Source organism: Bos javanicus, chromosome 4 (assembly GCF_032452875.1).
Source record: "Bos javanicus breed banteng chromosome 4, ARS-OSU_banteng_1.0, whole genome shotgun sequence".
Taxonomy (NCBI): domain Eukaryota; kingdom Metazoa; phylum Chordata; class Mammalia; order Artiodactyla; family Bovidae; genus Bos; species Bos javanicus.
Genome location: NC_083871.1, coordinates 28159392 through 28179744, shown reverse-complemented (window position 1 = coordinate 28179744; position 20353 = coordinate 28159392). Strand labels below are relative to the sequence as shown.

At 35.8% G+C, this 20353-nt stretch overlaps 1 protein-coding gene across 7 annotated transcripts in view; it reads right to left on the bottom strand.

The window, feature by feature from the left end:
* The window catches only part of HDAC9 (histone deacetylase 9), a 992890-nt gene that overhangs the window by 78805 nt on the left and 893732 nt on the right, over window positions 1-20353 (bottom strand). For all 7 annotated transcript variants that reach the window (XM_061413649.1, XM_061413654.1, XM_061413650.1 and 4 more), the window contains one exon: window positions 2257-2390. In XM_061413649.1, coding sequence (XP_061269633.1) covers window positions 2257-2390 — 134 coding nt within the window. The remainder of the gene's footprint in view (window positions 1-2256; window positions 2391-20353) is intronic.

Genomic DNA, 20353 nt, shown 5'->3' with positions numbered 1-20353 from the left:
AAATCTTTAAGACACTGATAAAAGAAACTGAAGACACAAATAAATGAAAAGATATCCTAGGTTCATGGATCAGAAAGATATAATTAAAATGTCCATAACATCCAAGTGAGCTATAGATTCAATGTAATAACTATCAAAGGGCATTTTTTCACAGCAACAGAAAAAAAAAATCCTAAAATTGAAATGAAACCACAAAAGAATGCCAAATAGCCAATGTAATCTTGAGACAGAAGAATAATGTCAGAGTTATCACACTTCCTAATTTCAAGTTATATTACAAGCAATCAACTCAAGTTATATTACAAGTCATGGTACTGGCATTAAAAGCAGACATACAAGTTAACAGACAGAAGAGAGATCCCAGAAATAAACTCATGCATATACAATTAATCTTCAGTAAAGGAGCCAGACATACTCAATGGAGAATAATCTCTTCAATAAATGGTACTGGTCAAACTGGATAGCCATATGTAAAAGAATGAAACTGTATCCCTATCAATTCAAAATTGATTAAATATTTAAATGCAAGACTTGGAATCATAAAACTCTTGGAATAAAACACAGGGGGTGAGCCCCTTGACATTGCTATTGGCCATGGTTATTTGGATTGAGAACAAAAGTGAAAACAAAAATTAAAAACAGGTGGGACTACATGAAACTAAAAAGCTTCTGCACAGTAAAGATAATCATCAATAAAATGAAAAGGCAATTCATGGAATGGGAATAAATATTTACAAATCATATACCCAGTAAGCAATTAGTATCCAAAATACACAAGGGGTTCATACAACTCACTAGCAAAACACATAAAACCAAATGCCACAATTCAAATTGGGCAAAGGACCTGAATATGTATTTTCTAACACAAACAGATGGCCAATATATACATGAGAAGGTGTTCACCATCAATAATCATCAGGAAAATGCAAATCAAACCATAATGAGATATCACCTCACATACTGCTAGGATGTGTATTATCAAAAAGAGAAGAGAGAAATGCTGGTGAGGATGCTGGGGAAAGGAAACCCTTGTGCATTCTTGGTAGGAAAGTAAACTAGTACAGTCACTAAGGAAAACAGTAAGAGGTCCCTCAAGAAATGAAAAATAGACCTTTCACATGACTCAGGAATCTCCCTTCTGGGTAAATATTCAAAGGAAATGAAATCACTATTTCTTTATCTCAAAGAGACATCTGAACTTCCAATTTTACTGCATCACTGTTCACAATAGTCAAGGCTTGGAAACAGTGCAAGCATCTCTCACTTACAGATGAATGGATAAAGAAAATGTAATACACATACACACCAATACACACCCACACACACACACACACACACAATGGATTATGCAATCTTAAAGGAAATCCTGTCTTTTGTGACATTATGGATGAACACAGAAGGTATTATGCTAAATGAAATTAGCTAGACAAGAAAGAAAATAAAACTTACCTAGAACCAAAAACAAGCAAATAAAATAGTTGAACTCATAGAATCACAGGGTAGAATGGTGGTTGCTGGAAGCTGGGGCTTGGGGTGGAATAGGGAATGTTTGGTAAAAGTTTGTAAACTTTTAGTAATAAGATGAATAAGCCTTGAAGATCTAAGGTATACAACAGTGAATATAACTGCTAATACTCTATTGTATAATTAAAATTTCTAAGAGAGTAGAACTTAAGTATTTTTATCCAAAAAAAGTAACTATGTGGGGTGATGAATGTATTAAATTAACTCAAGGAGGAATATCATTTAACAATGTCTGCACATTATTAAATAATTACATTATCAAATAATTACACCTGTATAGGTTAGATATATGAATTATAATTTTGTATTCCAATTATACTTTAAAAAGCTGAAAAAATATTTCTAAAAAGTTTCCCTCCCTGAACTAACATAATCCTACAGAAAATATTGGGAACTTTTCTTTGAGTTAATTCTTTCTCAGTGTTTCACTGCTCATTAGCTGAGTCAATATACAGACCATTTCCTCCCATGGGTTATTTTTACATATTTACTGAGCTCTATCAATAACCTGATCGAGAGATGTACTGTATGGATTCTATAACTGGGCAAAAGTTACAGCATAAAACAGGAGGACATGTAAACTTTTCTTATCTACAGCTTGCCTTCTTCCTGTAAATTGTAAGAGCAACACTGTGTTTTCTGAGTATGTATGATGTTAAGAAAGATAAAACATATGCATGCGTACATTTCTGGTCCCTTAACCCCTGCTCTTTTATACTTTTAGTTTTTTACCTCATTTCCTAGAAGGGCATTTACACAGGCTTCTGATGCATCGCAGATGGCTGTGAGATCATGTCCTCCTTCTAGAGCCAACACCACATGTCCATCAGCCAGTGTCATCAACTGCTTCGTCAAATGGCCAAAGCCTACCATAATGCAAACAGAACATTTCAAAGTATAAATTAAAAGTCAGCTGACCACTAGAACCTAATATTGATTGAGCATTTATTGTGTGTAGGTCCTTTTCTCAGTACTTCCCACGTGCTAACTCATTCAATACTCAATAATTTGATAAAAGATCTTGGATCACAAAATCCAAGATCCTGCAGCTACGAAGTCTCACAATTAAGATTTGCACCAGTCACGTGTGCACTCTTCACTGTGCACATTACTGCCTTTCACAATGCATTCTGTGTACACCTGGATGAAAAGTGTTCGGCTAATATTAATAAGGTATGCAATTCCATTTGCTTAATATTTGTTTCTTCGTTCCATCATTTGCCTTTATTATAAAAGGAAGAAGTTTTCCATGTATCACCTCAAATTACATACCTATGACATTAGATTTTACAGGCCTTCTTTTTACTATGAAATAGCTGATGAATACAAAAATTAATATCTATGTATGACATAACAAACAAGTGGTCACTGACCTCGCAATTTAAGGAAAATATTTTTGAAGCCCCCTGCACGCAACTCTCTAATAACACAACTCCCCTTCACTGTGGGTAATCAGGACTCTGCGTTGGTGTTTATGACTCCTTTGCTTTTGATTGTTTAACCTGCTTATTCTGGAATTTTATAAAAATGGTTTTAGACTTTTGCAACATACTCTTTTCACACTTTGTGTTAGTTCATTTCTGTCGATGCCTGTAACAACAGTTTTATGCTCTCTAGTAGGCCATTTAATGAATATACTTTATTTACCCACTCTCCTGTTGACAAATATTTATGTTTTTCTGTTATTCAAAAAAAAAAAAATGCCCCTATGGGACTTTCCTGGTGGTCCAGTGGTTAGGACTCTGTGATTTCTCCACCATGGGCCTCCGTTGGATCCCTGATTAGAGGAACAAGGATCCCACAAGCGACCAAAAAAAATCCAATAAGAACATTCTTATACCAGCCTTCTGGCGCACACATGCAAGAGTGGAGTAAAACTGCTGTGACTTACAACCTGCTAAATAAAACCAGATCATTTCCAAAGGACTATGATCAATCCCCACTGCGAGAAGCAGTGTGTATCAGAATTCCTGTTTAGTTTCATCCTTGCCAACATTTGGTGTGATGGGCCGTACATGTGGGTGGCAAAGAATGGCATCTTACTGTGGTTTCATTCAGAATAAGGAGAAACCTTTCTATTTCTACCCTGAATTGAGTTTTTATTATAAACAGATGTTCGATTTAATTATTTTTACTACACCAAACGAGATGGTTTTTCTCCTACAATTTCATAGTGTTGTGAGTTACATTAATATTTCAAATATTTAGGCATCATTGAATTTATGGAATAAAGTAAGTTTGTTTATGATATATTATCATTTTTATACACACTGAATTTGACTAATGCTTTGTTTAGGATTTTTTCACTATGTTGATGAAAGAGGTTAATCAATAAATTTCTATTCTTTTACTATTTTGAATTTTATTATGGCTGGACCTTCTTTTTCTATTATTTGACCCTAGAATGTTGGGTAGAAATCTTCTGTAAACCATTTGACTCTTCTGTTTTGTCTGAGGATGACATTTATCTACTGAGAATTTTCTTAGGGATTAGGGAACTATTCTTGCTTTCAATATCTTCCCAAGTTACATTTTCCCAGAAATATGTATCTTTTGTGTTCAAATGTATTCAATAAAGTTGTTTATTACCTTATCATCATATTTTGGAACCTCAATGAGATGTAGTCATTGTTAGTAGAGCCTCAACATCTCTGAAGTTTTCTTTCATTTATTTTCTGTCTCTCTCTGTCCGACAATATGTGTATTTTTGTTGCAGATTTACCTTCCTGGCTTTTTCACTCCAGATGTATCTAGTCTGCTATTTATACTTTCATCAATATCTTCATTTCAGTGATTCGTTGTTCAATCCTAGGTGTTCTGTTGGGTTATATTTCATAACTTCTTAGTCACTTTAATCTTTCAAGTTTTTATTTCTTTAGACATAATTACTTTATATTCTAGATCTGCTATTTGAAGTCTTTATGGCTTAGTTTTACTATTTTTGTTCCTGCTGATTCAGCCTCATGATGTCTTAATTTTCCTTTGCTTTTATTATTTTTTTTTTTTTTAGTTCATATTCATTAGAACTTTATATACGAGAAAGCTTGGAGAATAGATTTGAATATGATATTTACCTTTGAAACCCAAGATGAGTGGGATTTTGTTTACTTCTGCTGGATGGCTGAAACATTGCCAAGCAGGATAAATTTTAAATCCTCACCGAAGGGCTATTTTTCAAAATGTACAGATAATGAAAATAAGGATCCCAAAACTTGATTACAAATTGTCATAGAAAAGACATTTTTTCCCTTTTCATTCCCTTTGAAATTCTCTGTATTGACAGTTATAGCTAAGGTCCATTTGTTGTTTTGTTCAGCAATGTCTCCTTTTCTCCTATTTATCCTTTTCTTTTTTTTTTTATTTTATTTTTAAACTTTACATAATTGTATCCTTTTCTTTAGAGTCGGCTCTTTGACATTTCTTTCTTTATTCTGCTCTCCAATCAAAACCCTTCCCTTTGGAGACTGAAGGCTTTGACGCCGTTTTTGAGAATACAGGAGTCTATTAATGTTCAAACTTTTGCCAACTGTATACTTTAGGATGGCCCAGAGTGGCCAACAGCTACAGTATTTGTTTGCTTTTCTTCCTCTTTTTGGAAGTCCTCCATAAATTTAAAAGAGTAGTTTTCATATTTACACGTAGGAGTATTTCAGAATATATAGTCTCTCATATTGCCAAATGTAAATCTCTTGTTCAATGTCTAAAAAATTATAACAATTCATCAACGTGCCCACTTTAAGGAACAATTAAAAAAAAGAATAAATAAAAATATTTAAAACCATGTGTTCAATATTGTTTAATTTGTTTTAAGAGCTTTCAGAGAACATAAATTTAGTTTTTTTTTTTATTTTATTTTTAAACTTTACATAATTGTATTAATTTAGTTTTTAAATCAATTATATTTTTAAAATAATTAATAGATGTTTTGCTACAGGGTAACATCTGGGCTCTGCTCACAGATCCTCAAATGCTCGGTGACTCACAAGTTCCTGAATCAACTTGTTGAAAACAAGTGGCCAAGATTTCAGAGTAGGAAGACCCTGAACTCACCTTGTCCAGAGCACCTATTGAGGAGAAAGACTAGAAGGGTATCAGAGATCTTCTACAACTAAAGACATAAAGAAGGAACCACAAGGACATGGGTAGGAAGGGTAAGATGTGGTATAGTCAAGAACCATATTCCAGGGTGAGGACCACAAACACAAGGATAATCACAGTTAGAGAGTTTCTCCCCAAGGAATGAGGGGTCTGAGGCCTATTACAAGCTCCCCAGTCTGGGTGTCCTACACTGGGAAGCCAAGATCCTAGAAGTCTGGCTTTGAAGGCTAGTGGGGCTTACTCTTGGGATGGTCAAAGGGCAATGGGAAATAGACCTCAGTCTTAAGGCACACACAAAATCTCACATAATTCAGGACCCAGGGCAGAAGTCATAATTTGAAAGAAGCCTATGTCAGACCCACCTTCTGATCCTAGAGTAATAAAAGAGGAAAAAAACCCTACAAACAAGCATACACTCCCCAGCAAGACTTTCACTGAGATTTGATGGAGAGATCAAAAGCTTCACAGACAAGAATAAGCTAAAAGAGTTCAGCATAACCAAAAAAGCTTTATAAGAAATGTTAAAAGGACTTCTCTCTGTGAAAAAGAAAAGGTCAGAACTAGAAATACGAAAATTATAAAAGGAAATATTTCATTGGTAAATGCACACATATACAAAAGTTAGTAAATTAGCCACATATAAAGCTAGTAGGAAGGTTTAAAGATCAAGGGAATAAAATCCACATAAGTACTACTTATCCACAATAAGTGGTTAAGGGACACACAAAACAAAAAGATGTAAAATGCTATGTCAAAGACAGTAAATGTGGGAAATGAAGTTAAAATTCATAAGAGAGCAGCAACTTAATCATATTTCTGTATGTCTGCATGCTCAGTTGCTCAGTCCTGTCTGCCTGTTTGCGAACCTATGGACTGCAGCCTACCAGCCTCCTCTGTCCGTGGATTTTCCAGGAAAGAATACTGGAGTGGGGTGCCATTTCCTACTCTCGGGGATCTTCCTGATGCAGAGACTCAACCCGCTGTCTCCTGCATCTCGTGCATTGGCAGACAGATTATTTACCACTGAGCCACCTGGGAAAGCCCCCATATTTATATTTAAATCACTATATATAAACCTCATGGTAACCACAAACCAAAAATCTATAATAGATACACACACAGAAGAGAGAAAGGAACTCAAACATAATTCTAAAGATAGCTGTTTGCCTTTAAAAGGCACATGAAAACTCAATGCACTCAATAGATAAATATAGAAAAAGATATCATTTGTGGTTATCGGAGGTGGGATTTGGGGGGAAGGGGAATTACATGAAAGCAAACAAAAGGTGCATACTTCCAGTTACAAGATAAATGAGTACTATGGAAATAATGTACAGCATTATAGATCTGATTAACACTGCTGTGTGTCACATATGAAAGTTGCTAAGAGTGTAAATCCTAAGAGTTCTCATCAGAAGGAAAATACTTTTTCTATTTCTTTAATTCTGTACCTGTTGATGATGGGTGTTCACTAAACTTACTGTGATAATCATCTCATGATTTATGCAAGTCAATTTATTATGCTATACACTTATTTTTCGGGGCAGTTCTATGTTTACAGAAAATTTAAGCAAAAAGCACAGAGAGGTCCAATCCACCACCCCATCTTGCTGTGGTTTCTCCTATTAACAACATTCTGCATTAGTGTGGTGCATTTGTGACAGTTGATGAGCCAATCCTGATAACTTACATTACTGTTTACAAAAGTTCACGACCAGGCTTTTCTCTTTTTGTATAACTCTAGGGGCTCTGACAGATGCACACTGTCAGGTATCCACCATTACAACATCACACAGAATGCTTCAAGGCCCTATAAATCTCCTGTGTTCCACCTGTCATACCTCCTCTCTGCCCTGCAACAACCCCTTATCATTCTCGTTTCTACAGTTTTGCTACTCATTTTTTCAATGTTATCATTAATTAAAAATTTTAGTTTCTTTTATTAACCATTCTAAAGTACAAAAGACTATATTTCACTCTCCCTCATTTAATACTTATAATATTTATAATATCAATATTTATGTATTCATGAAAACTTAAAACAATTACCTTGAATATGGAAATGCATGGTCTTCAAGCCTGCCTAGGCTGTTTTCAAGCCTGACCTTGTTCCTCTCTTAAATATTATGTTTTTTGTGTGTGAAAAGAAAGTAAGTTTTCAGAATACAGTTGGCAGAACCAAATCAAAGTCTATAAAACTGTCAAGCAATAAGACCCCAAAACCAAACTAAGTTGCTTCCATTCTGGAATAATGAAATAATATCTTCTTAATCCTTGGAAATGCACTGAAATATTCACTCAATAAACTAGAGCTGTCCAGAATTTCAGCTCTGGTATTGCACTTGAGGTTAAGTATGAATAAGACAAATCTATTATGATAGAAGTCAAAATATTCACTTTATAATGATTGTATGTTTCTAAATACTTGGCAAAACAATTCTAAAAAGATTTAAAATTGGATGAAAATTGTTTCCAAGCATTACTGCATCCAAGCATTATTTTCCACACCTATGGGTCTCACAATGATACCAAGAAAAATCTTTTCCACAGGCCATTTAAGAATGAGGCTGACCACATTAAAATCCACCTTTTTATCCAACTGCTATGAAAAGAGCAGTAAGCTTACAGAAAATGTGTAATGCAAAGTTCTGATCCTTAATGCTTAGAAATACTCTTGGTCTAAGTCAAGGCACATAGTAAATAATTCCAGTCTGGAAGAAATATTCATAAAACTCACAGACAAATATTTCTGCTAACCATATTGTTAAATATTCTGAACAGCTTTTCCTGTAATCTAAGCCATGGCCACAGTGATAACTTTAAAAGATATAATAATAAATCAAGCAGGTATGCCAAATCTTTCATACGGAAGGTTCCTAACAATTGAGAATTCAATTATCTAAAGTCACTGCTGAGCAGATCAAATCACATGGATTTTAAAAAGGAAGGGGGGAGGGAGAGGGAGAAAAATCTCAAATCTGATTTAAGTTCACTCTTTTCCTTTGAGAATAAAAAAAAGTCCCATAAAATACCAAATTTAGATGGGATAGTAAAAAGTGGAAGGAAAGAATGGAATGAAGCTAATCTTTGATCTCTATCCAAATTCCTCTTTCTTTTACCTACAGGGTTTATTTCCATTCACATGTTACCCATGTGATCTCTGGAGCCACAGATTGAGGCAGCTGAGCTTTGAGTTATCCTTGCACAAAACATTCAAGTGGAGTATAGAAATAAAATTTCTGAGTCCTATGCTCTCTCTTCTCATCAAAGCAAGGAATTTAAGAACAATGTTTTACTTCTGTTAACCTGAGTTCTACTGTGTCCATTGTAGAGGGATCTGAAAAGCTAAGTGTGGCTACCAGTGTCAAGGTATTACTCTTCCAGATATGTGAAAAAGAAGATTCAATGGTGTGTGTGGTTATGTGATTAGAGAGTTATAGAACATAATTTTAATGGGCATAATTACAAGTTACGTTGGATAGCTTTTACTTCTAGGGCACAAAAACTCATCCTACTGGTCACAGCAAACTGAATTCGCACAGTTGAAAAATTACAGCAGAGCACAGTGCCAGGAAGGTTGTCCTCAAGGAGGTTTGAGTGTCCTGAGTGTGAGGGCTCATGGGAAAGAAGCAATTAAGCAAGAAAGTCAGTCTGTATAATGTGTCCTGAGCTGAAGCAGCCACAGATATGATATGGGTATGGAACTAGGCACTCAGGGAGGAGGCTAGGGTAGCAAGATGGATGGGGTCAGGTCAGTACTAGAATTGTTATGCAGTTAACGAAAAATCCTAAAAGATGATGCTGTTAAAGTGCTGCACCCAACAGGCCAGCAAATTTGGAAAACTCAGCAGTGGCCACAGGACTGGAAAAGTTCAGTTTTCATTCCAGTCCCAAAGAAAGGCAAAGAATGCTCAAACTACTGCACAATTGCACTCATTTCACATGCTAGCAAAGTAATACTGAAAAAAATTCGCCAGGCTAGGCTTCAACAGTGAACTCCCAGATGTTCAAACTAGATTTAGAAAAGGCAGAGGAATCAGAGATCAAATTGCCAACATTCGTTGGATCATAGAAAAAGCAAGAGAATTCCAGAAAAACATCTACTTCTGCTTTATTGACTATGCTAAAGCCTTTGACTGTATGGATCACAACAAATTGTGGAAAATTCTTAAAGAAATGGGAATACCAGACCACCTTACCTGCCTCCTGACAAACCCGAATACAGGTCAAGAAGCAACTGTTAGAACCGGACCTGGAAAACAGACTGGCTCCAAATTGGGAAAGGAGTACGTCAAGGCTGCATATTGTCATCCTGCTTATTTAACTTATATGCAGAGTACATCATGTGAAATGCCGGGTTAGATGAAGCAGAAGCTAGAATCAAGATTGCTGGGAGAAATATCAATAACCTCAGATATGCAAATGACACCACCCTTATGGCAGAAAGTGAAGAGGAACTAGAGAGTCTCTGGAAGTAAATGAGGAGAGTGAAAAATCTGGCTTAAAACTCAACATTCAAAAAACTAAGATCATGGCATCTGGTTCCATCACTTCATGGCAAATAGGTGGAGAAACAATGAAAACAGTGACAAACTCTATTTTCTTGGGCTCCAAAATCACTGCAGATGGTGACTACCACCATGAAATTGAAAGATGTTTGCTCTTTGGTAGTAAAGCTATGACAAACTGAGACAGCATATTAAAAAGCAGAGACATTACTTTTCCAACAAGGCCTATGTAGTAAAAGCTATGGTTTTGTCCAGTAATCATGTATGGATGTGAGAGTTGGACCATAAAGAAGGCTGAGCACCTAAGAATTGATGTTTTTGAAATGTGGTGTTGGAGAAGACTCTTGAGAGTCCCTTGGACTGCAAGGAGATCAAACCAATTAATCCTAAAGGAAATCAATCCTGAATATTCATTGGAAGGACTGATGCTGAAGCTCCAATACTTTGGCCATCTGATGTGAAGATCTGACTCATTAGAAAAGACCATGATGGTGGGAAAGATATAAGGCAGGAGGAGAAAGGGATGACAGAGGATGAGATGGTTGGATGGTATCACTGACTCAAAGGACATGAGTTTGAGCCAGTCCCAGGAGATAGAGATGGATAGGGAAGTCTGGCGTGCTGCAGTCCATGGGGTTGCAAAGAGCAGGACACGAATGAGCAACTGTTTGTTTATTTATTCATTACCGAAAATAAGCCTCAGAAGTTGTCCCAACCATGTGCAGTAACTATGACAAAATATCATAAGAAATATTTTTTAAAGTGAACGTTGTTAACTTAAGCTCTTTTGAGGAAATCTTCTAGAATGGGGTGCTAACGTAGTACTACTACTGCTGCTACTACGCTAAAGAATACTATATATAGCCTGTCCGCTCTAAAAAGCATTAAATTAAATTAATACAAGCAAATAAGCATCATTATAGGCACTAGAAGGAAGGTACATTGTAAAAAAAAGAAAAATTCTCTTGCTTTTGATGACTAAACAAACACACGGAACTGCTAACTACCAAGACTGGGAGCCACTGAGGAAGAGAACTGGAAGGACAGCTTCAGTTAGAATTTTCTGCTCAGTTCCAGCTTCACTGGAAGCAAACTTACTTTTGTCACTTCTGAAAATAATATTAAATAAGTTGCAAATATGGTAGTGATGCAAATGATCAGTTTCACTTTGATTTCCTGAAATTCTGTGGGGGTGTATTTCTGCTTAAGAAGTCAAAATTGTGTCAGCATTTTTTTCTAAGTTTGGGAAACTCTTTGAAATGAGAAGTTGCTCTAGGAAAGCTCTAAGATTAAACTTTAGATAAATATTTAAACATAAAAGAACATAAAAGGATTCACCCTTTAAAATGGCATGTGTCAAGTGCTTCTCCGCAATGTTTCCCAAATAGTTCCCAGGATACTGGTAGTGCAAAAACACAACCCTTACTTTAATTTCCATTTGAAAACAACTATTTTCAAAACAAAAATGGACACATTGTTAAAAATGTGGAAAATAGAAAAAAGTCAAAGAAAATTATGTAATATATAACAAATATATGTTGCTACATATTATTATTCAATAATTAAATATAAATAAAATAATTATAATTTATACAATAATAAACCCAGTCCTATAAACCAGAGATAGCCAATCCCACTTTTGTGCAATTTCATGCTTATCATTTTCTGTACATTTAAAAAATAAAAGAGGATCACACTGTACTTTTTAAATTTATATTTATAAACATAAATATAGTAGAAAACATGTTTTGTAGACTCTACAATATCTTTTTAACATACTACTTTTCTGTTTTTAGACATTAACTTACTAGTTTTCAACTTTATATATAAGGTTGTAAATAATATCCTCCTATATGGTAAAGCAGTCACTTATCTGATTCTAGTGTTATTATTATTATTGGATGAAAAGAGGCTTGCTCTTTTGACTGTTAACTTTCCTCTTTTATTCCAGAGTATGAGATAGAACATATACTGTAAGGCACATGAAGGCACAATGGAAATGAAGTTCCTAAACTTTATAAACTTCATTTGTGTGTGTTCAGCAATGGATAACTGAAACATTCTTATAGAAGCTCAGAGAAATGAGATACTTCTAGAAAGTCTGCTTTTATTATGAAATTGAAAACATGGAATGTATCAGAACTCTTTAAGGAGGCTGACCCTGAGGGACTTCTGCTGTGGCTTGAAGAGGGACTTCTCTCTAACTTACAGTATGGTTACCATTGTTGTTTCGCCATTCTATAAAAGTCAGACTCTAGAATCAGCAACCGATGCCCAAGAAAGGTACTGGCTCATGACTCACTTGATTAAGAAAAATAATAGTGATACAAAATGATTGATTAGAAATCACTCCTACTTGTAAATCTAATTTTGCTGATGTCAGCCTCCCATTCACTACAAGTACTTTTCTATTATTTCCAATGACTGCCTGTCTGCCTGGAAAGCTTCAAGAAAAAAAACAAACAACAACAACAAGAACAAAAAAAAACAGTGACAGAGACAATCCCATCCCCATAGTGCCATTTAGCAAAGGCAGTAGAATGAGAATCAGCAGCAGTGACAGTCTCTTCAGAAATGTATGTGCGTGTTCAGTCACTAAATCTTGTCTGACTCTTTGCAACCCTGTGGACTGAATCCACCAGGCTCCTCTGTCCGTGGGATTTCCCAGGCAAGAATACTGGAGTGGGTTGCCATTTCCTCCTCCAAGGGATATTCCTGACCCAGGGATCAAACCTGCATCTCCTGCATTTCAGGAGGGTTCTTTTTTGACATCTAATATGTTACTGATTTATGTAATTTTTGTAACTCTGACATGTTAAAAACCCTCAATAACAATTTTACTCATTTTTAAACAGGTTAGTTTCATTTGATCCTGAAATAGCTGTGAAGACTTCACTGCAAATCCAGTATAGTAGGGATCCCTGGAGTCAGACACTTTTGTTCTGTTTTGATTTGCAATTTAATTTTGCATATCCACTGGCAAATTTTCCCTAGTTACATTCAGGAAAGATCAACTGAAGAATGCACATACGGTGAAGTATAATTACAAAAACTGGAGCCATTTTCCTCTCTAAACCCCTTAGTCATTAAGTTAACCATGCTTTACTTTAGGAAGATGCAGTCAAACTCAAATTGAGAGAGAAGTTTGGGTAGCATGTGGCTGTCTCATGTACTCTGAGGCTCTCGAGCAGGACTTCAAAGCAGAAGCTGATTGTTGCAGATGGGAAGAATGCTTTTCACAGAAATACCTTTTTAAGACTCATGATGTTGTAATTCATATGGTAGGCACTTGTGATTCGTTCCTGATGATGTTGGGATCATTTAACTCACAAAACCAGTGTTGCTACTATAAAATCCTTTCATCTATAGCCAAAAAAGGTTTATTTCATGCAAATGAAAAATTTTCATTAAAGAATCACCCTAATAATGGGGAAGGTATATGTTTTCTGGCCATGTTTAAAATGTAAATTTATGAACATATTTTGAAGATTCATTTCACTTTAAGATCTTTATGTATTTGATGTCCTAGGACTCTTTTCAAGGTCACTGAAACCGGAAATCACTTTTAGAAGAAATATGGAGATTATTATCATTAAATCTTTCAGTTGGCTTATTCCAAGCAGCCCTATAAATATTGCATATGTTTTAAAGAAGGCACTTTCAAGTAAAGTAAAAATCCTTTTACTGTTCTAGTCAGTGACACTCCAGAAGGTAACTTTATATTCTCAGCACCTTTTGTAAACAAATGAATGGTTGGTTTGTATTAAACAATGTCTGAGACAGCAAAATACTCCAAAGTAGTATTTCAGAAAAATGATATTAAAAAAAAATTATCTTCAGGAATTCCTGAGAATAAAATGGCAAGAGAAGTTGACTGGCATTTTGACCATCCATCCATCCATCCATAATTTATCTATCTAAAAAGCAACAAGTTATTTACTAAATGCCTACTATGTGCCACAGTTTTATATATAAATGTTAAAATACATGAACCTCAGTTTTCTCAGCTGTAAATACAACTAATGACTATTCTACCTCACAGATGTGAAATAAATAATCATAAAAAGCCACCTCAATATATGCATATATATATCTATGAACAGAACCTAGCACATAGTAGGTATTCAGTTTTTGTATTTTCAAATGAAAGAATTTAATCATAGAATTTAAGATCTAGAAATGAATTTTAAGCTTAAATATTCCAACCCCTTCTTTAAGGTTGAGGAAACTAAGACCCATAAAGATCAATTATCAAGGCAAACAGTTAACTACAGAGTTGGGATGAGAACTCTGCATTTTCCACCATTCAGCCCACTCAATAGATATTAGGACTGTTCATTTTTTTTCAGAAATGATTTCCAGTTCAAAAAGAACTTTAAAGAGAATTCCTAGACACCAAATGGCTTTTACAAATTACTGCTTTGGTGTGCTAAGTGTAAATAAACCAGAAGCATGTGAATTAAATTTCCCTTAACAAACACAAATATAAAACCATTGAGGAGAAAAAAAAATCCCTAGAAAATGCTTTTGGGTATCATAGGACCATTCCTTCCCACCCCTCAACAAAATTGTTTTTGCCAAACCCCAACTGCAATTTGATTTGCCAATCTCTAGCTTGTACTGCTGTTTTCAATAAGGCATTAAACACATGGGATCTATTCTCTCATCGATGCTCAGGCATAACTGGCCAAGTGGGATGGAACAAGAGCAGGACACACTCATGCTAAGCAATGATGATCCCATTACAGTACTCTGCATTATTCAAATTCAACCAGTATTTACTGAGTACACACAATTAACAACAGCTAGGGAACTACATGGTTGAATAAGAGATCATTCTTGCTTCCAAAGAACTAAATTACATACAAGAGGCATATACACAGATAAATACAATTTGATATGGAGAAAGACAACTGTTATAAAACAAACACATTTTTATAAAGATTAATAGATGGAAGACATCTATCTGTTTAGAGGGAACTCATAAGATAATAGAGGACATAGTCAAACATCTGCAGTGTTACGCATTTGTATATCTTTGCTTCAGCTTCCCACTTCTGATACAGGAACAGTCTTGTCGGTTTCAGTGAAATAATATATGTAAAATGCATCTACCCAGCACTTGACACTCAAACAGTATCAATAACTATTACTTCCTCACCAGCCCATCAGCCTCTTCATGATGCAAAAGCTCTCTTAGCAATTATCCTAAATGGCATTATTCTTTTCATTCATTTGGTTTTTCTATTAGTAAACTTAGTTCTAGAGTCACTCAATTATGCTTACAGAGGATCATATATATTGAAGTTCCAGACAGCAAAATGGGGAATGGAAAAGTAAGTGTGGGGGAAAAGAATTCATATTTGAGATAATCGTCTTTAAAATTTTTTCAAAAAATAAATCGCCAAGAATTGATACTTTGGAATCTAGCATACAGCTTGGTACATAGTAGGTGCTCAGTACATGCTATTGAAGGAATTAGTGAATGTGGAATGAATATATTCTATTAACTTTACTTAATTCCATTTCAATTACATTAGTATGGTAGGTAGAATTCACAGGACCTCCAAGAACTCTTGCTCTTGAACAGAACTCTCTCTCGGGTGTGGATAGAATCTGTGCATGTAACATATACTCCTGTGGAATGGCAAAAAGACGTTTCAGTTGACTTTGTGTAAATCAAAAGGAAGATATCAGGCAGTGTCAGGGGAAACTGGGCTGGGGGGTCGGGGTGGCTCCAATAATCTAATCACAGAAGCCCTTGAAAAGCGGAGTTTTCTCCAGTTGGTATTATAAGAGGAAGTCAGATTTGAAGCATGAGAAGGACTTGACACAGCACTGATGGTTTGAAAACGTTAAGGGACCACAAGAGGAGAAATGTTAGTAGCTTCTAGCCAGCAAGGAAATGAAGACTTCAGCTCTACAACTGCAAGAGATTAAATAAACTCAAAAGAGGATTGTTCCTTAGAATGTCTAGAATAAAGAGCCAGCCTGGCTGGTATTTTAGTATCAGCTTTGTGAGACTGGAAGAGGGAACCCAGTTGGGTCGGTGCAGACTTGTGACCTACCAGAGAGGTGAGGTAATAAATGGATGGTGTTAGGAGTCAATAAATTCATATCCCTGAATATACTAGAGGCCCCAAATAAATCAACAGCAGAATAACAGTTCAAGAGGTAAAGTTGATAGTGTAAGGAAAGTTGGAATAGTAATGGTAACTACCACAATGAACAATTCTAAAATATTTATCCTGTGCCAGGTCTTGGGGTTCATATAGATGTTTCATGGAATCCTCACACCACGTTATGAAGTAGCTATAGAGAGTATCCAGCTCTCTAGAGGGGCAAACAAAGGGAAGTTGAGTAACTTTCCCAAAGTCATACTGGGAATAGAGTAATATATAGTAATATCAGGACTCAACTCAGGCTTTAGACTCTGAAACCTTAACCACTGATCCTACTGTTTAAAATAATTTTTCAAAAAATCTACACACATATGTTTAGTTTTCTCTATGAATAAGATGAAGTAACCAATGCATGTCATCATGTGTCCAAAGGATTCATCTGTCCTCACTATCATCCACCCATTTCCCCACAAAGTGTCAAGGGCCAGAATGCTAAGATGCATACCTTGGCAATGCCTGAACAAACTGTCTGTTAGAATAAGATTATGATGAATTCTTAGTCGTGATGAGATACTTCAAATAGAGGCAGTGCTGCTAGTTTCTCTGTTACCTTGAACCAAAGACAAAATCTATGGGTCACTTCGTTTAAAAGAACAGAAGAATCCTAGTCCTGAATGAACATGAGTTTATGTAAATTAGGTGACCTTTTCCAGGCAGAGAGATTTCTAGAACGGTGAACTCTTCTAAAGAGTCAAGGGCTCTGTATGATCACCGGCCATGTCTGACTGGACACTGCAAGGCTTCTCTAAATAATGTATCAAGTGCTGAAGGAATTATGGGAAGTGTTACATGGCTGAAAGAGTGTACAAGTTAGGAGAAGACTGCACCTGGAGATGGGCAGACATGCCAGAGGAAAACTGCATGCTCACTTGCAGAGAGCAGTGAGCTTAGCAATATAGCAGCCACCCAACTACCTGTCACTGGCTTCTCACAATTTTTAGGGTTAAATTCAAAGCCTTCAGGACACGGTCTCTCTTTCCAGTTTAATCTTCTGTCACACCCAATGTTTACTCTTCCCTTAAGTTAAATATAACTATTTATACAATTTGATGAACACAGCAACCAGAGTCTACATTTCTGAGTGTCCACTGGTGTAATGTCTTGTCCACATCCAGCTAACCCCTACTCATCTTTTAAATTTAGAGTAACCAACATCCTGAGCCCCCTGGGCAATGCAGAGTTGTTCTTATGTGTCCTCTCAACACTGATTCCTCTCTCTAATCCTTAATTTGTGAGTTCATCCTTCGAGGTTGTAACCTGCTGACCAACAGTGTCTGTATCTTGCCTGGCCTCATATATTCAGTGCCTAGTACAGTAATGGGCATTCTCAGTGTGTTAATTAAATGCTGATGTCTAAATAGTACAGAGACCTCAAGCTGACTTTATAGACCTGGATCAATGTGTGTTAACACCTAAACTATATATGAACTTATTGCACGGTAGGCTCTTTACAACTTCTTTAATGCTCAACACAGTCAACACACACACACACGAGGCACTGCCATTATTCTTAAACAAGAAATGGAAAATTAACAGAGAAAGGTTAAGTGCATTGTCCAAGGTGAAAGAACAGAGGTAGGATTTAAACCTTCTGACTCTGGAGTCCACATTCTTAAATTACAATACCTAAGTTTTTAGATTCAGGGCCCATGGTGATACTCAAGAGCTATTTTTGAAGAAAAGTAAAGAAAAGCAAAGCCCTGAAAAGTTTTATGATTCTATAATATACCTACTGTAGAATAAATACTTCCCTTTCTTAATTTTTTTTTCAATACTGTGGCCAATACAAGTAAAAAATCTTTCTCAAAGATTGGTTAAAAGGAGCATCCAGGAAAAAAGTTGAGGTCCAGAGAAAATACAACAGGCCAAAGAGAAAACTCAAGTTCCTGTCACAGACTGTTTCTTACACTATGCTATGGAACTTATAAGAAATGTCATTAATTTACAGAATGAAAGTAGAATACGATGTCTTCAAGAGGATTCAAAATAATCGTGGCTGATCCATTCACTAAAGAGGTATTTGTTGAGAATCTACTATGTAACATAAACTGTGCTGGCCAATAAGGAACAGTTTTGAGCTTAACAAAGACAGTCCCTACCCTTAGAAGGCAATGGCACCCCACTCCAGTACTCTTGCCTGGAAAATCCCATGGATGCAGGAGCCTAGTGGGCTGTTGTCTATGGAGTCGCAGAGAGTCGGAAACGACTGAGCAACTTCACTTTCACTTTTCACTTTCATGCATTGGAGAAGGAAGTGGCAACCCACTCCAGTGTTCTTGCCTGGAGAATCCCAGGGACGGGGGAGCCTGGTGGGCTGCCATCTATGGGGTCGCACAGAGTCGGACACGACTGAAGCGCCTTACTGAATTGAATTGAATCCTTACATCACTTAGAAATTAACATTAGTGAGAGCCACCATCACCAGGTACCATGCTATGTGTGTGAAATACATTATATCATATAATCACTACACAACTGCCCAGGCGGGAGAATGAACTTGCCTAAGCAATACAGTCAATGGCAAAGCCATAATAACGAGGCAACTGGACTTCAAACCTGTCAGCTGCATTTGAATCCAAATAACACTGAAGTACTAGTTTAAACTAGTACTAGTTTAAACAGCACCAGCTGTTCCTGAATAATACTCATCAAATGTTAATGACTGTTACCCATTCTTCTTACTCAAGCTTTAATTTATATTCATAAAAACCAATTTTCAGGAAAAGAAATATCTACTTCGATTTTCTGATACTATCACTTTGAAAAGAAATAGATTACCACCACCACCCAAACCCCTAATTCCTTTTCAAATTAACCTTTGGAACTATTAATAAACTTCCTTTTCAGTGTTGGTATAGCATTAATTCATGACTACATTCCTCAAATCCAGCTCATTATGGTCACATCATTATGTGACCATAATGATGGGCACAGCAACACTTGTAGTGACCACTGCCAAAAAGTTTGTCTACTTGTCCTTGGGGTAACTTTATGACTAACTGCTTTTTAAAATATATGTAGTGTCTGACGCATAGAACCCAAAGTTTCTGATCTTTAAAAACAATCAAACAACAACAAAAACCCCACTACTGAGTCTTAATGTACACATTCCTCACAAAGAGATGCCTGTAGAAACAGATAATATCAATAGATAATTCGTCAAAATGCCAGGTAAGTATCAGCAAAATTTTAAATGTTTGTTGAAAGATATAAAAACAAATTATTCTCTTCTAAGGAGAAAGAGGACATACGTCTCATTGCCAAAAACATTCCTTGGAATCCCATTTCCCAAATGACCTAGGTTTTTAATTTCAAGACAAAAATACCTGATTTTAAAAGATAAGTATCTACCCTCTGGGAAAAACTGATGATTTCTTATTTTTATTGCCATAAAAGGAGGTTCAGGAAGCCTCTAAATTATAGGTTTCAAGCAACCATTTAATTTAGATTAAATTAGACAGCAATTGTATGTTAAATAAATATGAAATGGCTCTGCATGTATTTGTTAAAGATTAAACCTTCTGTAATACTTGGCTTCTATTACACATTTGTTATTGCTGATTTTTAAAATAAATCACCATTTAATTGAAATACTTAAAGAACATTTACAAAGGAAAGTATAGTATTTAGCAAGACCCATGAGAATCTAATAAGCCCAGTAGGGTAGCTCTTTCAAAAGTAGCCAATTCTCCAACATTGTGGTAGAAAACTTGTAGTGAAATTGTGGCCAGAATCCTACACAATCTTTACAAATGGCATGATTCAACTTGCCAATATGAAACCAAAAAGAGTTTTATTTTAAACATTTTTTATCAAAGTAGTTTTGGTCTGTCATAGGTTCTTCCCATCTGCCATTAAAAAAAAAAATTGAAAGAATTATAGATGGATGAAAATAGGAACTCCTTCATCTCCATCAGACACTTGAGTATAACTATCATTTTGGAGGCGAAAAATGAAATACCCCAGAGGACACTGCATTGTGATTTTTATCCTGCTTTCCTAAGTTGGAGATGTGCAACATGAAAAAAGAGGCTTCCCGAG